The 15,009-nt window shown below is 45.1% G+C and overlaps 1 protein-coding gene and 1 long non-coding RNA gene across 2 annotated transcripts in view; one reads left to right on the top strand and one right to left on the bottom strand.

Moving 5' to 3' along the window:
• The first annotated feature begins 430 nt into the window (after positions 1 to 430).
• FKBP1A (FKBP prolyl isomerase 1A) overlaps positions 431 to 15,009 on the top strand; it is a 22,626-nt gene continuing 8,047 nt past the window's right edge. The window contains exons 1-2 of the mRNA XM_032295395.1: positions 431 to 637; positions 718 to 765. Of these exons, the coding sequence (XP_032151286.1) occupies positions 601 to 637; positions 718 to 765 (85 nt within the window). The 5' untranslated portion in view covers positions 431 to 600. The remainder of the gene's footprint in view (positions 638 to 717; positions 766 to 15,009) is intronic.
• Positions 8,908 to 15,009, bottom strand: part of LOC116562894 — a 22,829-nt gene continuing 16,727 nt past the window's right edge. The window contains exon 3 of the long non-coding RNA XR_004274118.1: positions 8,908 to 9,640. This is a non-coding gene — a long non-coding RNA (uncharacterized LOC116562894). The remainder of the gene's footprint in view (positions 9,641 to 15,009) is intronic.

Here is a 15,009-nt window from a genome sequence, read left to right as displayed (position 1 = left end):
TTCTGATTCCATTGGGCATGACAAGAGTGACCCAATTTGTATTATCAACTTTCACATGCTCAATAAGAATGTATGCATGTAAGCTATGGGCGAGTGAGTGAATGAATTTGGACAACTCTTCCTCCAGTGAAGAAAAGCAGAACTCAGAACCCAGAGCCACTTATAAAATGACAACATAGTCTACATGTGCGCTGTCTTCTCAGAACTATGCTCTTTCAAGGATGAGTGAGTGTGTGTTAGAAGTGGAAACCTGCTGACAGTCACCCAGTCAGTGACTGGCGGACCCCCTACTAAGAATGGACCTCCCATTCTTTGGGCAGGGAGATGCTTAACTGGCTGGAAGCACGTAACCCTGCAAACACAGCTGCATCCGGAGGCCTCGGGGCTTCCGGGCTTCCGGTTCCCCCATTTCCGGATGCCTGGGCTTCCGGGACGTGCGCGCCGTGTGGGGCGCGCACGCAAGGCTGGGCGTGAAGGGGCGTGCGCGTGCGCAGGCGACTCGCCGAGGGACTAGGCAGAGCCGTGGTACCGCCGCCAGGTCGCTGTCGGTCCACGCCGCCCGTCGCGCTGCCCGCCCGTCCAGCGTCCGCCGCCGCCGCCATGGGAGTGCAGGTGGAAACCATCTCCCCAGGAGACGGTGAGTAGCGGCGCGCCGCGGCCGGGAGTGCCTCCAACGCCGCGCGCATCGGCTCACAGTGCCCGTCTCTGTCTCCTCAGGGCGCACCTTCCCGAAGCGCGGCCAGACCTGCGTGGTGCACTACACCGGTGAGTCGGGGGCTCAGGGTGGGGACCCGGACCGCTGTCCCCAGCCCGGGTGCTGCTGGCCGCCAAGGCCTGGGGCCTGGGGCCCGGGGGCCCGGGGCGTGGCGGCGGCGAGGCCCGCGTGGCCCGAGGCTGAGGCCTGGGCGGTGGCTCAGGGGCAGCCTCAGGCCTGCGAAACCCAGGCCGGTCTGAATCGGCGGTTTTGAGCTTTGGCGGCGGGCTAGGCGTTAGTTATCTAACCCATTAGAAGCTTTTCTACACCTTAGATGCTGCCCTTATTCCCACTGCTCAGATGAGGAAACTGAGGCTTGGCGAGGCGAAGTCACTTTTCCAAGGTCACACTTTCAGGCATGGGCAGAGCTCTGGCCAGGGACTATTAGGAAGGATTTGTACCATTTCTGTGACCCTATCCCTGCTTCCAGCCCTCTCTTCAGTGGCGATAAGGACGAGGTAATTCCGAGTCTGCAGAGCTGCTGCTTCCTCCGGGCTACTCTGAATTCGCCTCTTTGCCGCGGGTGGGGAAACGACCCACTTCCTAAGTTATTGCTTTGGCTCTTCCTGGCCTAGGGGGAAGTAGAGCTGCTCGGCCTTTTTCCGGCTTTTTAGTTTTGAGCCACTTACAAATCCAAGACTGTGGCAGCGATGGCTCAGGCTGACCGGAAACTGCACATGTTGTTTAGTCCCCCAGCTCTCCTAGAAGTAGAGAATTTTCTCATCCCCATTTTAAAGAATCTGGGGGATAATAAACAGTGATAATGTAAGCCCAAGGAAATATTAGACACCTCCCCCTCCCCAGCCGGAAGTCAGACATCAGAGTCGTGTACCGTCTTTTACTCCTTGTCCTTACAAGGTCCTCCTGGTTTGTATGGGGGCAGGGGCGAGAGAGGGAGAGAGCTGAGTTGGCAGAGACTCCATGGCTGTGGCTGTTGGTCCCACGAGGGTGGTAATGATTGGTGTAGCCACAGTTGTTGATACGAATAACCTCCTTCCCCTTTCACGACCTTCCCACCCTTTCCCCTGTTCCTCCTCCCTGTTTTCCCACTCCCTCTCCTCCTCTTCTTCCTCCTGGGTAGTAGGCTGTGGGCAGTCTGGCCAAGTTGTTCATGAATTAGCTCCACCTTTCCCTTCCAAATCATGGAAATATGAAGGAATCCCTCTGTTGAGGGAAATGACTTTCACTGGAAAGAGGAAAGGCAGCTAACATCCCTCCTCCCATGCCCTTTAATTTCTCTTGCCCTTCTCCATGGGTAGAAATGGGGGCAGGACGTAGCAGTTAAGGACTAGAACTTTAAAAAGGCTGCCAAAGGAGGAAGCACTGAAACTCATCTTTGTGGGGAGCAGTCTCATGTCTGTGAAAGAAACTGGAAAGCGCTTTTGGTGTTTTAAATAGCTGTCCTTGTAGGTCACAGTTTAACAGCACCTGAGCCTGGGAGGTCCAGTAGATGAAAGCGCATGCGTTTGGTGATTTTTGATTGGAAGGATGAGAAAAGTAACCATTGCCTTTTATTTACAGTGCTGGGGTGAGTGGGCAGTTCATTCAGTTCCCACAGCCAACTGGGGCAAAGACTGGGACTCAAGCCATGAAGAGCTGCCTTCTGTCACACCCCCTCCCCACGCTAGCTTGTACATAGCCACACTGGGCTGTCTGGCAACATGTGTCCCACTCCCACGTCTGCCCCTCATGCTCACCCATGTTCTGGTGCCGCCAACTGGACTGGACCCCAGTATGTAGGCAGTGCCGCACTTCACCATGCTTCTTGGTGAAATATCCTCTTCACGCAGCGTGTCTGGAGCCTTTTCCTATGAGAACAGATGGTCATGAGACCCAGAACACCATCAGGGTTTCCAGTGCCTCTTGAAGTCTGTGTTTTTCTCTTGGGTGGCACCCACCCACGTTTCCAGAACAGCAGCAGGACCCTGGCATGCATTAGGACAAAAGCTTTCTTTTTTATTTCATTCTGATAAGCCCTACAAAGACGCCTTAGTGAGAAGCCAGCTCTGCCTCATGCTCACAGAATAGGCTGTTTTCTAACAGGCTGGCGGCTTTGTTCCCGTGGGTCTTTGTCACCAGCCTCCCAGGAATAACCTGTTTGAGACCTGTGGGGGCGTGAGAGGAGTGGGTAGGCACTGTGAGATCTCATCTGTAGCAGTTAAGGCTTTTAAGTCACTGGGAACAGAATCCATCTTGGGGGAACATGATCAGAAGTTGGAGCTTATCACAAAGGTTCCAGGGGTCTTCAAAGGCAGGAAGCGCACTGGTCCCCAAGAAGAAAAAGGCAGTAATCGTGATGCCCCAGTTCTCATCTCTGTTGTTTTGTTTTTGTTTTTTGTTTTTGTTTTTTGGTTGTTGTTTTGTGTTTTATTTCCTGCCTGCCTGACTGCCTCAGTGGTTTCCTGTTAGAGATTTGTGTTTTTCTGCTTCTCCCAACTGGTAGATGGTGGATGTGCCCTGCATGCTCACCCTTCACCCCTCCCCATGCCCAGTTTCTCTGTCTTTTTTTGAGTATCTGGCTCAGATTACTTGGCTGTGAGTCTGATTGTTACGTTTCCTGAGAAGGGGGGTTTGAGTAAGGTGAACACTCTTGATCCAGTCAGCTCTTGCCAGGTGCCCATTGTTGGGCACAGGTCCAGAGAAAGAGGGATAGAAGTAAGGTGGCCAAAATCTCCCCTTAGCCATCAGAGGTGTGCAAAGCACAGACTGACATTTACCACATGGGTTCTTTAAATGCCACTAGTGACTGTCATTAGTCGCCTTGATGCCACTCTCAAGGGTCCTGCTGGTGACTTTGGTGACCTTCTAGCAGAGCACAGCATCAGCAAGGCCTCAAAGGAAGGCCTGCACTACCTCTGTGGTACCAGAGAGAAAATAAAAAGTTCGCTATCACCAGCTAAGCATCTCTTAGGAGCATGACAGTCATTGAGGGAGGGAGTTGGTGGAAAGGTAACCTGCCAAGTAAGTGCCTTTAGCAGCCAGTGAATTTTCACAGCTCCTCCCTGCTGCCTCCAGTAGCTTCATCTTTACTGTAGAGCTTGTCCTGGCACACAGCTAGGTTTAGATCTCTTGTACTTATTTTGGTAGGCCTTGTGCCTGCCATTGTGAGAGCAACCTCAAGGGGAATTGAAGGAATGTTTTCTTTTTTCTTCTTAAAAAGTAGCTGGCTATTTTATCCTTGGGATCAGGTTTAAGTCAGCTATAGCCTCCTGGCTTCTGACTGGGAGAAAAACTAAAAGACTCTCAGAAGGGGCTTCTTTTTTCTTCTTAAAAAGTAGGTGGACATCTTGTCCTTGGGATCAGGTTTAAGTCAGCTATAGCCTCCTGGCTGACTGAGAAAAACCAAAAGCTCTTCAGTCTTATGTCCTCAGGAGGTCAACTGGGAGAGCTGCTGAGGCTCCCGGGGCAGGTGTGGCCACTTTGCTGCAGCCTCTTTGCTTTTCCTTAGCCTCATTCCCCCTTCTCTGTTTTATTTCATACACTCCCTTGCTGGATATATCTTGGTTGGTGATCTGATGTCTGGAGAGAGGTTCACCCTCAGCAGAGATGCCTCAGATGGCTTTCCCTGACGTGTGCCCCTTTTGAGGCACACAGGCTGCAACTGTTGGGGCAAGGCTGCAACAAGACCCTTTGCCTTTTTCCCACAGCAGATGTATTTTGAGCAAAAGCAGCAAGCCAGGCTAGGGATATGGCTAGTGAACTAAATAGACAAAGACCTGATCTGGTGGGGCTTTGCTCATGATGAGGAGACTGATAGTATGGCCATGGGGCACATCAGGTAGTAAGAAGCACTGTGGAGAGATTAAAGCAGACTCAGGGGTAGGAAGGGAAGTTGGCTGCTTTTCGTGAGGGTGATTGGAAAAGTCCTCTGAAAAAATGGCATTTTAACATTCACTCAAAGGAAGTTGGTGAGGGAGCTATGGGGCAAACTGGAAGAGTATCCCAGGCAGAGGGAAGAGCTCATGCAAGACCCTGAGGCTGGAGCCTGCTCCCTGCGTTAGAGGAACAGCAAGTGGATTTTGTGAGAGGGTGTATGGCAGGAAATGAGGGGATGGTGGATCCTTGGTGGTAGTTATAATAATGTTGGCTTTTTCTAACTTAGGTGGGAGCCATTGGCTGGCTTGGATTTTAACAGGCCCCCCTCCTTCTGGCTACTGTGTGGACAACAGGCTGTTGGGGGCAAAGGCAGAAACAGGACACTGGTTATATCCCAGGTGTGTAGAGTGCCAGCTCAGGCAGTGGGCAGAAGTGGTGCCAGGTGGACAGTGATCCCCAAAGAGGATGTGGGTTCTTTGCTGTGTTCTCATCTTGGCCCTGCCGTCCAACAAGCTGAGAGCTTGAGCAAATTGTCCCACAGTTCTCAGCTTCCACCTGCTGTCTATAAAATGGGAATAACAACGCCTGCTGTGAAGCAAATGCTGATTGAGACTTACCCAGTTGTCTCCAAAGTGGTGGTCTTTTTTAAAGCCACAGTTCCATTAAGCCTTATTCATTGGAGTTATGTCTGTATTCTCAATCTAGAAGAGTCCTTACACTGTTTTTTCCTTAACCCTGAATTATTCGAAGAAAGCAGGCTATTTATCTTATAGAATACTCCACATCTGTCTTACTGTTTTCTCGTGGTATTGTTTAACTTGTTCCTTGCCTTGATTCTTCTGAACCGGATGTTTAATGTTTTAAATGTCTGAATAGATTCCTTTTAAACATTTTAGTATGAGTACTTCATTCTCAGCACACTTAGGAAACATCACTAGTTGTGATGCTAAATTTGATCTTTTTTGTAAAGATATATTTTCCCCTTTGCAGTTAGCAGTGATCTGTGGAGTGCTTAGGTAGCCACAGATGGCCTGTTGCTCATCAGCCTTTCACCTAGTGGTGTTTATACTATCTGATAATTCTCCCCTGAAGAAATCTTTCATTGGCATTTACAAAGTGTTGATTTATAAAATTCCTTCATTTTTTTCTAAATTCATGAGCTGCTAGTCTTCATTATAATATAATGAATATATTCATTATACACAGCTAATATAATTCATTAGCTGCTATAAGGTAAAGCTCATTCTTTGCCTTTAAATAGCAATTTTTATTTTTATTTTTTGAGACAGTGTCTCCATCACTCAGGCTGGAGTGCAGTGGCTTGATCATGGCTCATTGTAGCCTCAACCTCCCAGACTCCCATCCCAGTCTCCCATCTGGCTTTCCAAATAGTTGGGCCTACAAGCACATGCCACCCAGCCTAATTTTTGTATTTTTTGTAGAGACAGGGTTTTGCCAGGTTTCCCAGGCTAGTCTCAAACTCCTGGCCTCAAGTGATCCACCCCATTTAGCCTCCCAAAGTGCTGGGATTACAGGCATGAGCCACCATGTCCAGCCTTTAATTACCAGTTTTTAAAATGAAAAATGAATGTTAACTGTTGGGGTTGCCATTCCCAGTGGGGGCAAATGACTTTTTCCCCCTCTATTTGCTTTTACTGTACTGTGGGCTCAAAACTTTGGTCAGGACCTTAAGACAATGATACCCTTTATTCTTTTTGATGCTGATGTCATCCTAAATTTGGCCAGTCGGAGCCCTTCAAGCTGACTCCAGTACCTTTTTGACAGGCTCCCACCATTCCTTCATCCATTTCTTGGTTTCACTACTCTGGTCCTACTATCACCCATGTTTCAAAGAGCTCTAGTTCCTTTCAGTGGGGTCCATAGACCCCCCCCCTTTTTTTTTTTTTTTTTGGTAACAGCTTTATTGAATATAATTTACATGTCATAAATTCACTCATTTACTCATATATGTTTAACTAGAACATTTTTAATGCTTAAACTGATTTTTATGACGTACTAAGGGATTTATTACATCCATAAACTGGAAATCATTTGTCTGCCTTGGAATTTTCTTTAAAAATATTGTCACCTGCAATTTCCCGTGGAAGAAGCCAGGGTTGTTATGAATAACTTAATCACATAGCATCCAGTCCTCCCTTTGGTGCTTATGGTGACATTTGTTTATTTTTACTTCTGTGATTTTGTTTTTATTTTTGTTTTGTTTTCCTGCTAAGAAGCTTAACCAAGTCCCTGCCTTCCCTCCTCTGGACCCCTTTGATTTTGACCAAGTATATTCTAGCAGTGCAGAAAGTCGGGGAGGCAGAAATAACCATTTCCTAGATGCCACTGTCTCTTCCTCTTATATTTACTCTTTCGCTCCCAGGAGCTCAAGCTCAGTTACATATTCCCTTAATATCTAGAAGCAAGTAAGATTTTTAAGTGTGTTTTCATAGTGAAATTCAGGTAAAGCAAACAGTGTCTCTTACTGGTCCTAGTTTCTTCAATTTTCTTCAACTGATTGTAATTTTTATCCCCTACCCCCACCAAACTCTCTCCTAAATAAATATACACATTTATACAGAAAACACACAAAGTTCAATGCATGAGTAACATGGTCTTTTTATAACCTTGGCCTGGATTGCTCAAGTGCTCCATGCCTTTTCCCACATGGAGGTCTGTGCCCCTTGGCTTAGGTGCTGCCACGCTGCCCTCACTCCCTGCTGCCCTCACTCCCCGCTGTATGACAGGCTCTTTTTTGTTCTTTGTAGCACAGCTGAAGGAACACTTCACATGTGTACACGCATGCTTCTAATTCTGCAACAACACACCCATCTATTTTCTTAGCCCCCATCATAGTCAGTATCTGTGTAGTTAGCATCTGCTCTTTCCCTAACAAACTGCAGGCTCCAGGAGGCCAGACCGACACTAAGTGTTGTTCTCCAGGGTCTCCCCATCAGTCTTGGCATAGAGTAGCTATTGACTGACTGAATGAGTGTCCAGTTAGGACCTGGCATTCCATCAGTTTATTTTTACTTTTATTTTTCCTTCTTTTTTTTTGTATTTGTTTTGTTTTCCTACTAAGCTTAACCAAGTCCCTGCATTCCCTCCCCTGGACCCCTTTGATTTTGACCAGGTATATTCTAGCAGTGCAGAAAGTCGAGGAGGCAGAAATAACCAGTTGCTATATATTCATTCAGTGAATATGTAAGGAGCTGGGCAAAGCCTCAGTGTTGCCCCCAAGGTGCTTACCCTGTAGGGAGTGGTCAGTTACAATGAAAATACCTCGAGCACCCTACACCTATAGGCTACAATTTCTTGGAGGAAGTGCCACCTGGTCTTGGGTGTGTCTGGTGCAGTCAGGCAGGAGGAAAGGGTCTTCCAAGTTTGTACACAGGCCAGGAAGAGAAAAGGGTACTTTGATTTTTCCTGTAAGTGCTTATTGAATGTCTGTTATGTGTAAGACACTGTCCTGGCTACCAAGAATTTAGGAGGGAAGAAGACAGAATTCCTGCCTTCATCTTACACAGTAGTGGAAAAGACATTATAAATATGATTAATAAGCATGACTGTTGTGTGTAAACTCCTAAATGTTAAGGAGGGACTGGGAAAAGGTTGAGCTTTTAGGTAGACTGGCAAAGGCCTCAGTAAAGTAACGTTTGAGAAAAGACTTGAAGGAGGTAAGGATGTAACCCATGTGACTATTTGAGTAAGATAATTTTAGGCAGAGAACAGCAAATGCAAAGGCCCATGGGTGGGGGTATCCCTGGTGTGTGTGTAGAACATCAGGAAGCAATGTTCTGGGACTGGAGAAGTATGAGAGTAATCAGAGGTGAAGTCAGAGGGATGGTGGTAGGGGCGGAGGCGTGACAGCTGTTGGAAGGTCCTGTAGGCCATTTTAAGAGCTTTATCTCCTGAGATGGGGAGTCACAGGAATTTTTCTAGCCAAGGGGTAATAGGGTCTGGCTGCTCTGTCAGGTTTAGACTGTAGGAGAGCAAGGGCAGAAGCAGGGAGACCAGGGAGAGAGTTATAATAGTCTGTAACAGAGGTCCAGAACTCATGCCTTTAACAATTATATCCTATAGAAAATGCATATTTCTACCACTTCCAGCTAGTCACTGTTAAGTGAAATTTCTTTTTTTGTTTTTCCTTTTGGAGACAGAGTCTCACTCTGTCGCCCAGGCTGGAGTGCAGTGACACAATCTCAACTCACTGCAACCTCTGCCCCCCAGGTTCAAGCAATTCTCCTGCCTCAGCCTCCCGAGTAGCTGGGACTACAGGTGCATGCTGCCACGCCTGGGTAATTTTTTATATTTTAATAGAGCTGGGGTTTCACTGGGTTGCCCAGGGTGGTCTTGAACTCCCGAGCTCAGGCAATCTGCTCACCTTGGCCTCCCAGAGTGCTGGGATTACAGGCATGAGCCACTGCGCCCAGTCTAGTGCTATTTCTTTCTCTCCTTCCCCATATGATACAATATGGTAGGCCCTCTTATTTATATTGTGATTAAAATGGAAAATGGAGAGACACACCCACAGGGCATGCATTCTGGTTTGTGTTCTTTTTATTGCCTCTGGATTCTGCATGTTCTTCCCATTATGGACCCTGCCTTTGAAAATACACTTTTGGTTATAGGATCTAAAGGGATTTAGCCAAAGGTTAGAAGCATTTCCATTCCACGTATGGGAAATGTACTTACACGGTTTGTGTTCTCAGGGAAATGTTGGTGAGAGTGAGCTGGTTCCCTCTTTGAGTAGGCACTTGGACCCTTGGTCATACCCCTCACTCATAAGGAGTTCTCAGAACCCCACTTCAGGGAGGTTGTGCTGGAATGCAGCCACAGAGACCCAGAAATGGAATAAAAATGTAAGATTTGAATTTGTATCTTTTGCCTATCTAAATGTAGAATCCCTTTTTACCCGTCATGACTGAGACAAGTGGGTAGTTGGTATGCTAACATAAAAGTGACATGACTTCTCAACATCTATTTCAAACTCAAACATAAATCATTTTTCTTTGAGTATGGCTTTGCTAGTGGAGTTTCCCATCATAGTTCCTGCAAAACCAATTTGACCTTTTTTAAAGTAGAGCAAAGACAGTCGTGAGAACATATAAAAATCCAACCTTTCCAGATTTTTAATATTTATTTTTCTAAATGTAGTCTCTCATATGATTATTCACTAGCAATAGTTCTTTAGTGACTTGCCTTTATTGAGTCTTTCCCAGCAGCCAGCTAGAACCACTGTTTGTATTCACACTCATTTTATTGATTTACATACTATTTAATTACATTATCTTTACACAGTAACTATAGCTACCATAAATGGGTTTGGGGACAAACATAGGTAATCACTCCTCTCTTTATGAATATAGAACTCATGGGAATGAAGGAGTGATCGAGAGCTAGAGACTAAAGCATGAGGGAGTGTTCTTCACCATGCTGGGGTACGAAGGCTGTGAGTGTGTGAGTCTCTGAGTAAGGCAGCTGAGTAAAAGGTGGTTAAGAGAGCTTCTGTATCTAATGAGGAGGAGGAGGAAAGCAAACAGCTAAACATTAGACCCTGAGCCATACAACCATCTGGGAATGTTCTAAGTGGCTTCAAATGCAAAGCCTCAGAGAAATATTGGCTCCCCCTACCTCCATTCAACCATTACACTTTTTTTTTAAGAGATAGTCTCAGGCCAGGCGTGGTGGCTCACGCCTGTAATCCAAACACTTTGGAGGCCAAGGCGGGCGGATCACCTGAGGTCGGGAGTTGAAGACCAGCCTGACCAACATGGTGAAACCCCGTCTATTAAAAAAAAAAAAAAAGAGATAGTCTCATTCTGTTGCTCAGGCCGGAGTGCACTTGTGCAGTCATAGCTCATTGTAACCTCAAACCTCTGGGCTCAAGTGATCTTCCCCCTTAAGCCACTCAAGTAGCTAGGGCTACAGGCATGTACCATGTCCGGCTTTTTTTTTTTTTTTTTTTTTTTTTTTAATTTTTCATAGAGACAGGATGGGTGGGGACGGGGAGTGAGTCTTGCTATGTTGCCTAGGCTGGTCGCAAACTCATGCCGGTCTCAAACTCCTGGCCTCAAATGATCCTCCTGCCTCAGCCTTCCAAAGCAATGGGATTACAGGCATGAGCCTCCTCTGCACCTGGCCTCATTACACTTTTTTGTCCTTAAGAAACTCACCTGCATGTTGAAAGTAGAAATCCTTTGTCCCTCTCCAAACTGTAAATGGCAAGGACTTTATTTTGAAGGTTTGGGGCTTAGGATATTCTGTTTTTTTTGTTATTGTTTGTTTAATCTTAAAACTTCCCATATTTTGGTTCCTGTAAAATGTCACCTATAGGAAACACTCCTGCAAAGATTCATGAGCAACTTTAAACTGCACTATGAGTCATGAGCTTTCACTACAAGTAGTGAAGCCATAAGTCTATAGAGGTGCCTTCTTCAGTCTTCTTTCCTTTCCCACTAGAAGGTATATGGGACTGCCCTTCCCCAAAGCAGAGTGCCCTGGAAGTGACTCCATTTCTGTTGGCTTATTAGTGAAATAATATCCCAGTGGTCCTTGCAAATCTCCAGGTCCTGGTCTTGAGTCTTAACCACTGCTTTAGTGGTTTGAGCCAACCACCAGGAACATAGTCTGGGGATACTTTGCTGCCCAGTAGCTGCTGGCCAAGTCCCCCTCTGCTGATTCCTTGATAAGCAGCAGGAAAGTGCAGGCTGCTGGGAGGTAGACAGACTTGAGACTGTCTGTACTGTCTTGTTTTTTAAACCCTTTTGCTCCCTTTCCAAGGATTTCAGTTTGAGAGGAGACGCAGGCGAGGTGACATCAACAGGCTTTGCATGCAGTCTTAGCTTTGGCCCCTTTCATCATCTTGTGCTTTTAACTGGAGCACATTTTCACATTTTGCTCACTGATTAGTAACTAAAGGTGCTAAAAGTAAAGACTACCATTCTGGGATTAGCCCTCATACTCATTTTACCATATAGGAAAGAAGGTCTAAATATGAAGGCCTCATGCTTGTCCTTCTTAAAAATCATGCAAGTAAAGCAAATCCAAGAGTGCCCTGAATACCAGCACCGAGGTGCCACCAGGACACAGAACACAGGCCAGGTCTGTGAGCTTGGACTGCATTCAGTCAGGAGAGCCAATACTAAATACTTGAAATCAAGAATATGGAGCTATTCCAGGCAGTTTCTCAGGCATGAGTTATAAGCTTTTGTATGGCCAGAAATGAAATCGGTCAGTTCTTCAATTAGAGGGTAATGCTTGTGATGTTTTATGTTGAGCGGCCTTTAGAGCTTAAAGACTGTCAGCTGCCGTATCTGCACCGTAACCTCAGTTGCCTTCTCTCAGCAGGGCATGCTTTCTCTAGGAAATTATGGCACTAACTTGGCAGGTGGTTTCACTGTTCAAGGGCTCCAGCTCCTGGCACAAGTGATTTCCAGAGTTAAAATTGAAGCAACTGCTGAGACTTGACTTGCTGCCTGCTTTACCTGTTCCTTCCCCAAACAGAGGAAGCACTAGTCATTCATTGCCAGTGTGGATATAGGAGCTAAACATATATAGGATTTTAGTAAATGCCACTGTCTACTTTTTTCTTTTCCTTTTAAAAAAAAGTTATACATGATCAAAATCCAATAAACTGCTCATTTAAAAAATATACAGTTTCTTAAGTTTTGATGTGGCATTGTTCCCCTTTGAATTCACACCTCCTTACCCTCCTCTAACAACTACTGGTGTGCTTTTTTTGTCACTGTAGATTTGTTGCATTTTCTAAAGTTTTATATAAACGGGATCAAACAGTATGTTCTTTTGTCTCTGCCTTCTTTCACTTGGCATAATTATTTTGAGATTCATCTGTGTTATCCCATGTATCAATTGTTTGTTCCTTTTTGTTGCTAAATAATTTTCTCTATATAGATATACGTATTTACCAACTTACCAGTTGGTGGACGTTTGAGTTAGTTTATAGTTTTTGGCTATTGAAAATAAATCTGCTTTGAACATTTGTGTACAAGTCTTTCTATGGACATAGCCTGTCATTTCTCTTGGGTAAATACTCAAGATTAGAATGGCTGGGTTACATGGGAGATGTAAGTTTAACTTAACTGTCAAGCCGTTTTCCGAAGCCTTATGTTCTATTCCCACCCAGCAGTGTATGAGAATTCCAGTTCCTTCACATCCTCAATAATGCCTGACGTGGTCAGTCTTTTTTGCTTTACTCATTCTGATCGGTGGTAGACACATCTCCTAGTGGTTTTAATTTGCATTATTATAATAACTCAAAGTGTTTAGCATCTTTTCATATGCTTGCTTGCCATCTATCTTTTTCAGTGAAGCGTCTGTTCAAATCTTTTGCCTTTTTTATTGATTTTTTTAATTGTTGGATTTTGATGGTTTGTTATATTCTGGACATAAGTCCCATATCAGGTATGTACTTTGCAAAAGTTTTCTCCCAGCGTATGGCTTGTCTTTCGTTTTCTTAACAGTGCTTTTTAAAGTACAGAAATAGTTTTATTTTGATGAAATTCAATTTATTCTTTTATAGGTAGTGCTTTTTGACATCATACTAAGAAACCTTCACCCAACCCAAGGTCACAAAGGTTTCTTTCTTATGTTTTCTTTTAGGAATTTGATAGTTTTAGCATTTAACATTTAGGTCTAGGATCCATTTTGAGTTTATGTTTGATAATGGCGTGAAGTTTTTACTGTATTATGCTTATTTTGTCATTTCAGCCCAATATAATTTGCATCTCAGACATTGTAGTTTTCATTTCCGAAAGTTGGAGTCTTATGGTCCTCCTCTAGTAATTCTAATATTTTGTGTGTTCTGAGTTGCTTTCAACTGATTGATAAGTCTCCTCATTGTGGGTCCGGTTTTCTGCCTCTTTGTATGCCTAGTAATCTTTGGATGCCAGACATTGTGAATTTTACCTTTTGGTGTGCTGGATATTTTTATTCCTATAAATTTTCCTGAGTTTTATACTGAGAAGCATTTAAGTTATTTGGAAACAGTTTGATGCTTGTGAGTCTTGCTTTTGTGATTTGTTAGGTAGGTCCAGAGCTTAGTTTAGGGCTGATTATTTCCTGCTATAGGCAAGATCTTCCTGAGTATTCTGCCCAGTGCCTCCTGAATCATGAGTTTCTCCAGTTTGACTGGAGCCCTGTGTGAGTACTGGGTACTGTTCCCCTAAGCCTTTTGGATAGTTCTTTTCCTGTCCTTGAATAGTTCCCTCAAATGTAAACACTGAGAGGGACTCTGCTGAATACTCAAAAGAGGACCCTCTGTAGATCTCTGGGGAGCTCTTTATAGCTCTCTCCTGCCAGTACTCTGTCCTATGAACTGACTCGAGGTGCCTTGAGCTCCATTCCCGTTCCCTCTCCCTGGAACTCCCAAGGATATAGGCCTGGCCTTGTTTCCCAGGTCTCAGGAATTATTGTTCTTCATTATGGATGTCTGGTGTCTTACAAACCATCATTTTAGCTATTTTGTCTAGGTGGTTTTTAGGTTTTTGTGGGACTCTTTTTTAGGGAGGAAGGAATTGGTTGTGGGTTGTTTCAAGAACAAATCTGATCCTCGTCCTGCATCTTGACCAGGAATTGAAGTACTCACTACCTGTTTTGACATTACAGGCTGAACAGCATAATTCCCACCCCTGAAAATGCTACATGCACACTCATTCTAGCTTAAGAAACACTGCTTTCACCTTCTCCCCCTGCCTGACAACTTATGGCCATAGTTAAGTGGCCTGTTCTTCCCCGCTTGGGAAGCCCCCTTTTTTCCTTGTCCTATAGCTTGTGCCAGTTGTGTGACACCCACTTAATCACATACCACCCTGCCCATTTTTGCAGTTTATTGTTTAGCTTTCGGACCTCATTATGGGAAATCCTCTCCTTGGGCCTAAGGAATCCCAACACCACTGCCACCACCCAACCCTTCCCTGTGAAGATTTCTCCTTAAAAAAGTAGATGAGATTGACAGTTGGTGACTGTGGTCTGAAATTCTAGAGCAAGTCTTATGCCCCTTTCCCAGGGACAACAGATCATCCAAAATAGCATAGGAAAATAAAGATCCTAGGCAAAGGTCCTGCTTAAAGCTCCTTTACTTAGAAATTCTGCTTCCTGGCTTTTATGTTTTTCTTAAGATACTAGGGAGAGGCTTGCCCCTCAGTGTCCAAGATAGGCTCAAGAGAGCTGGGGTCAGCATTCTTACAGAGCCATTGTCTTCACTGAAGAACATCCACATCTCCATACTGGCTCGGCAGCAGATTCAGGCTGTGTCCCACCTTGTGCTCCTGTCCTGGTACCAGTGAGATAGATAATTTAAGTATCTCACCTCAGGCAAAGCAACATTGATACACGGATGCATGTAGTGTCTGGAGGTTGCTTGGCATTGCATTTGATCAAGGCAGTAAAAAGAAAGTTTAGGGAGTCTGCCTCAGTAC

Source organism: Sapajus apella, unplaced genomic scaffold (assembly GCF_009761245.1).
Source record: "Sapajus apella isolate SASKATOON/1434 unplaced genomic scaffold, GSC_monkey_1.0 scaffold33, whole genome shotgun sequence".
In the NCBI taxonomy this organism is placed as follows: Eukaryota; Metazoa; Chordata; class Mammalia; order Primates; family Cebidae; genus Sapajus; species Sapajus apella.
This window is presented reverse-complemented; position numbering and strand designations above follow the sequence as displayed.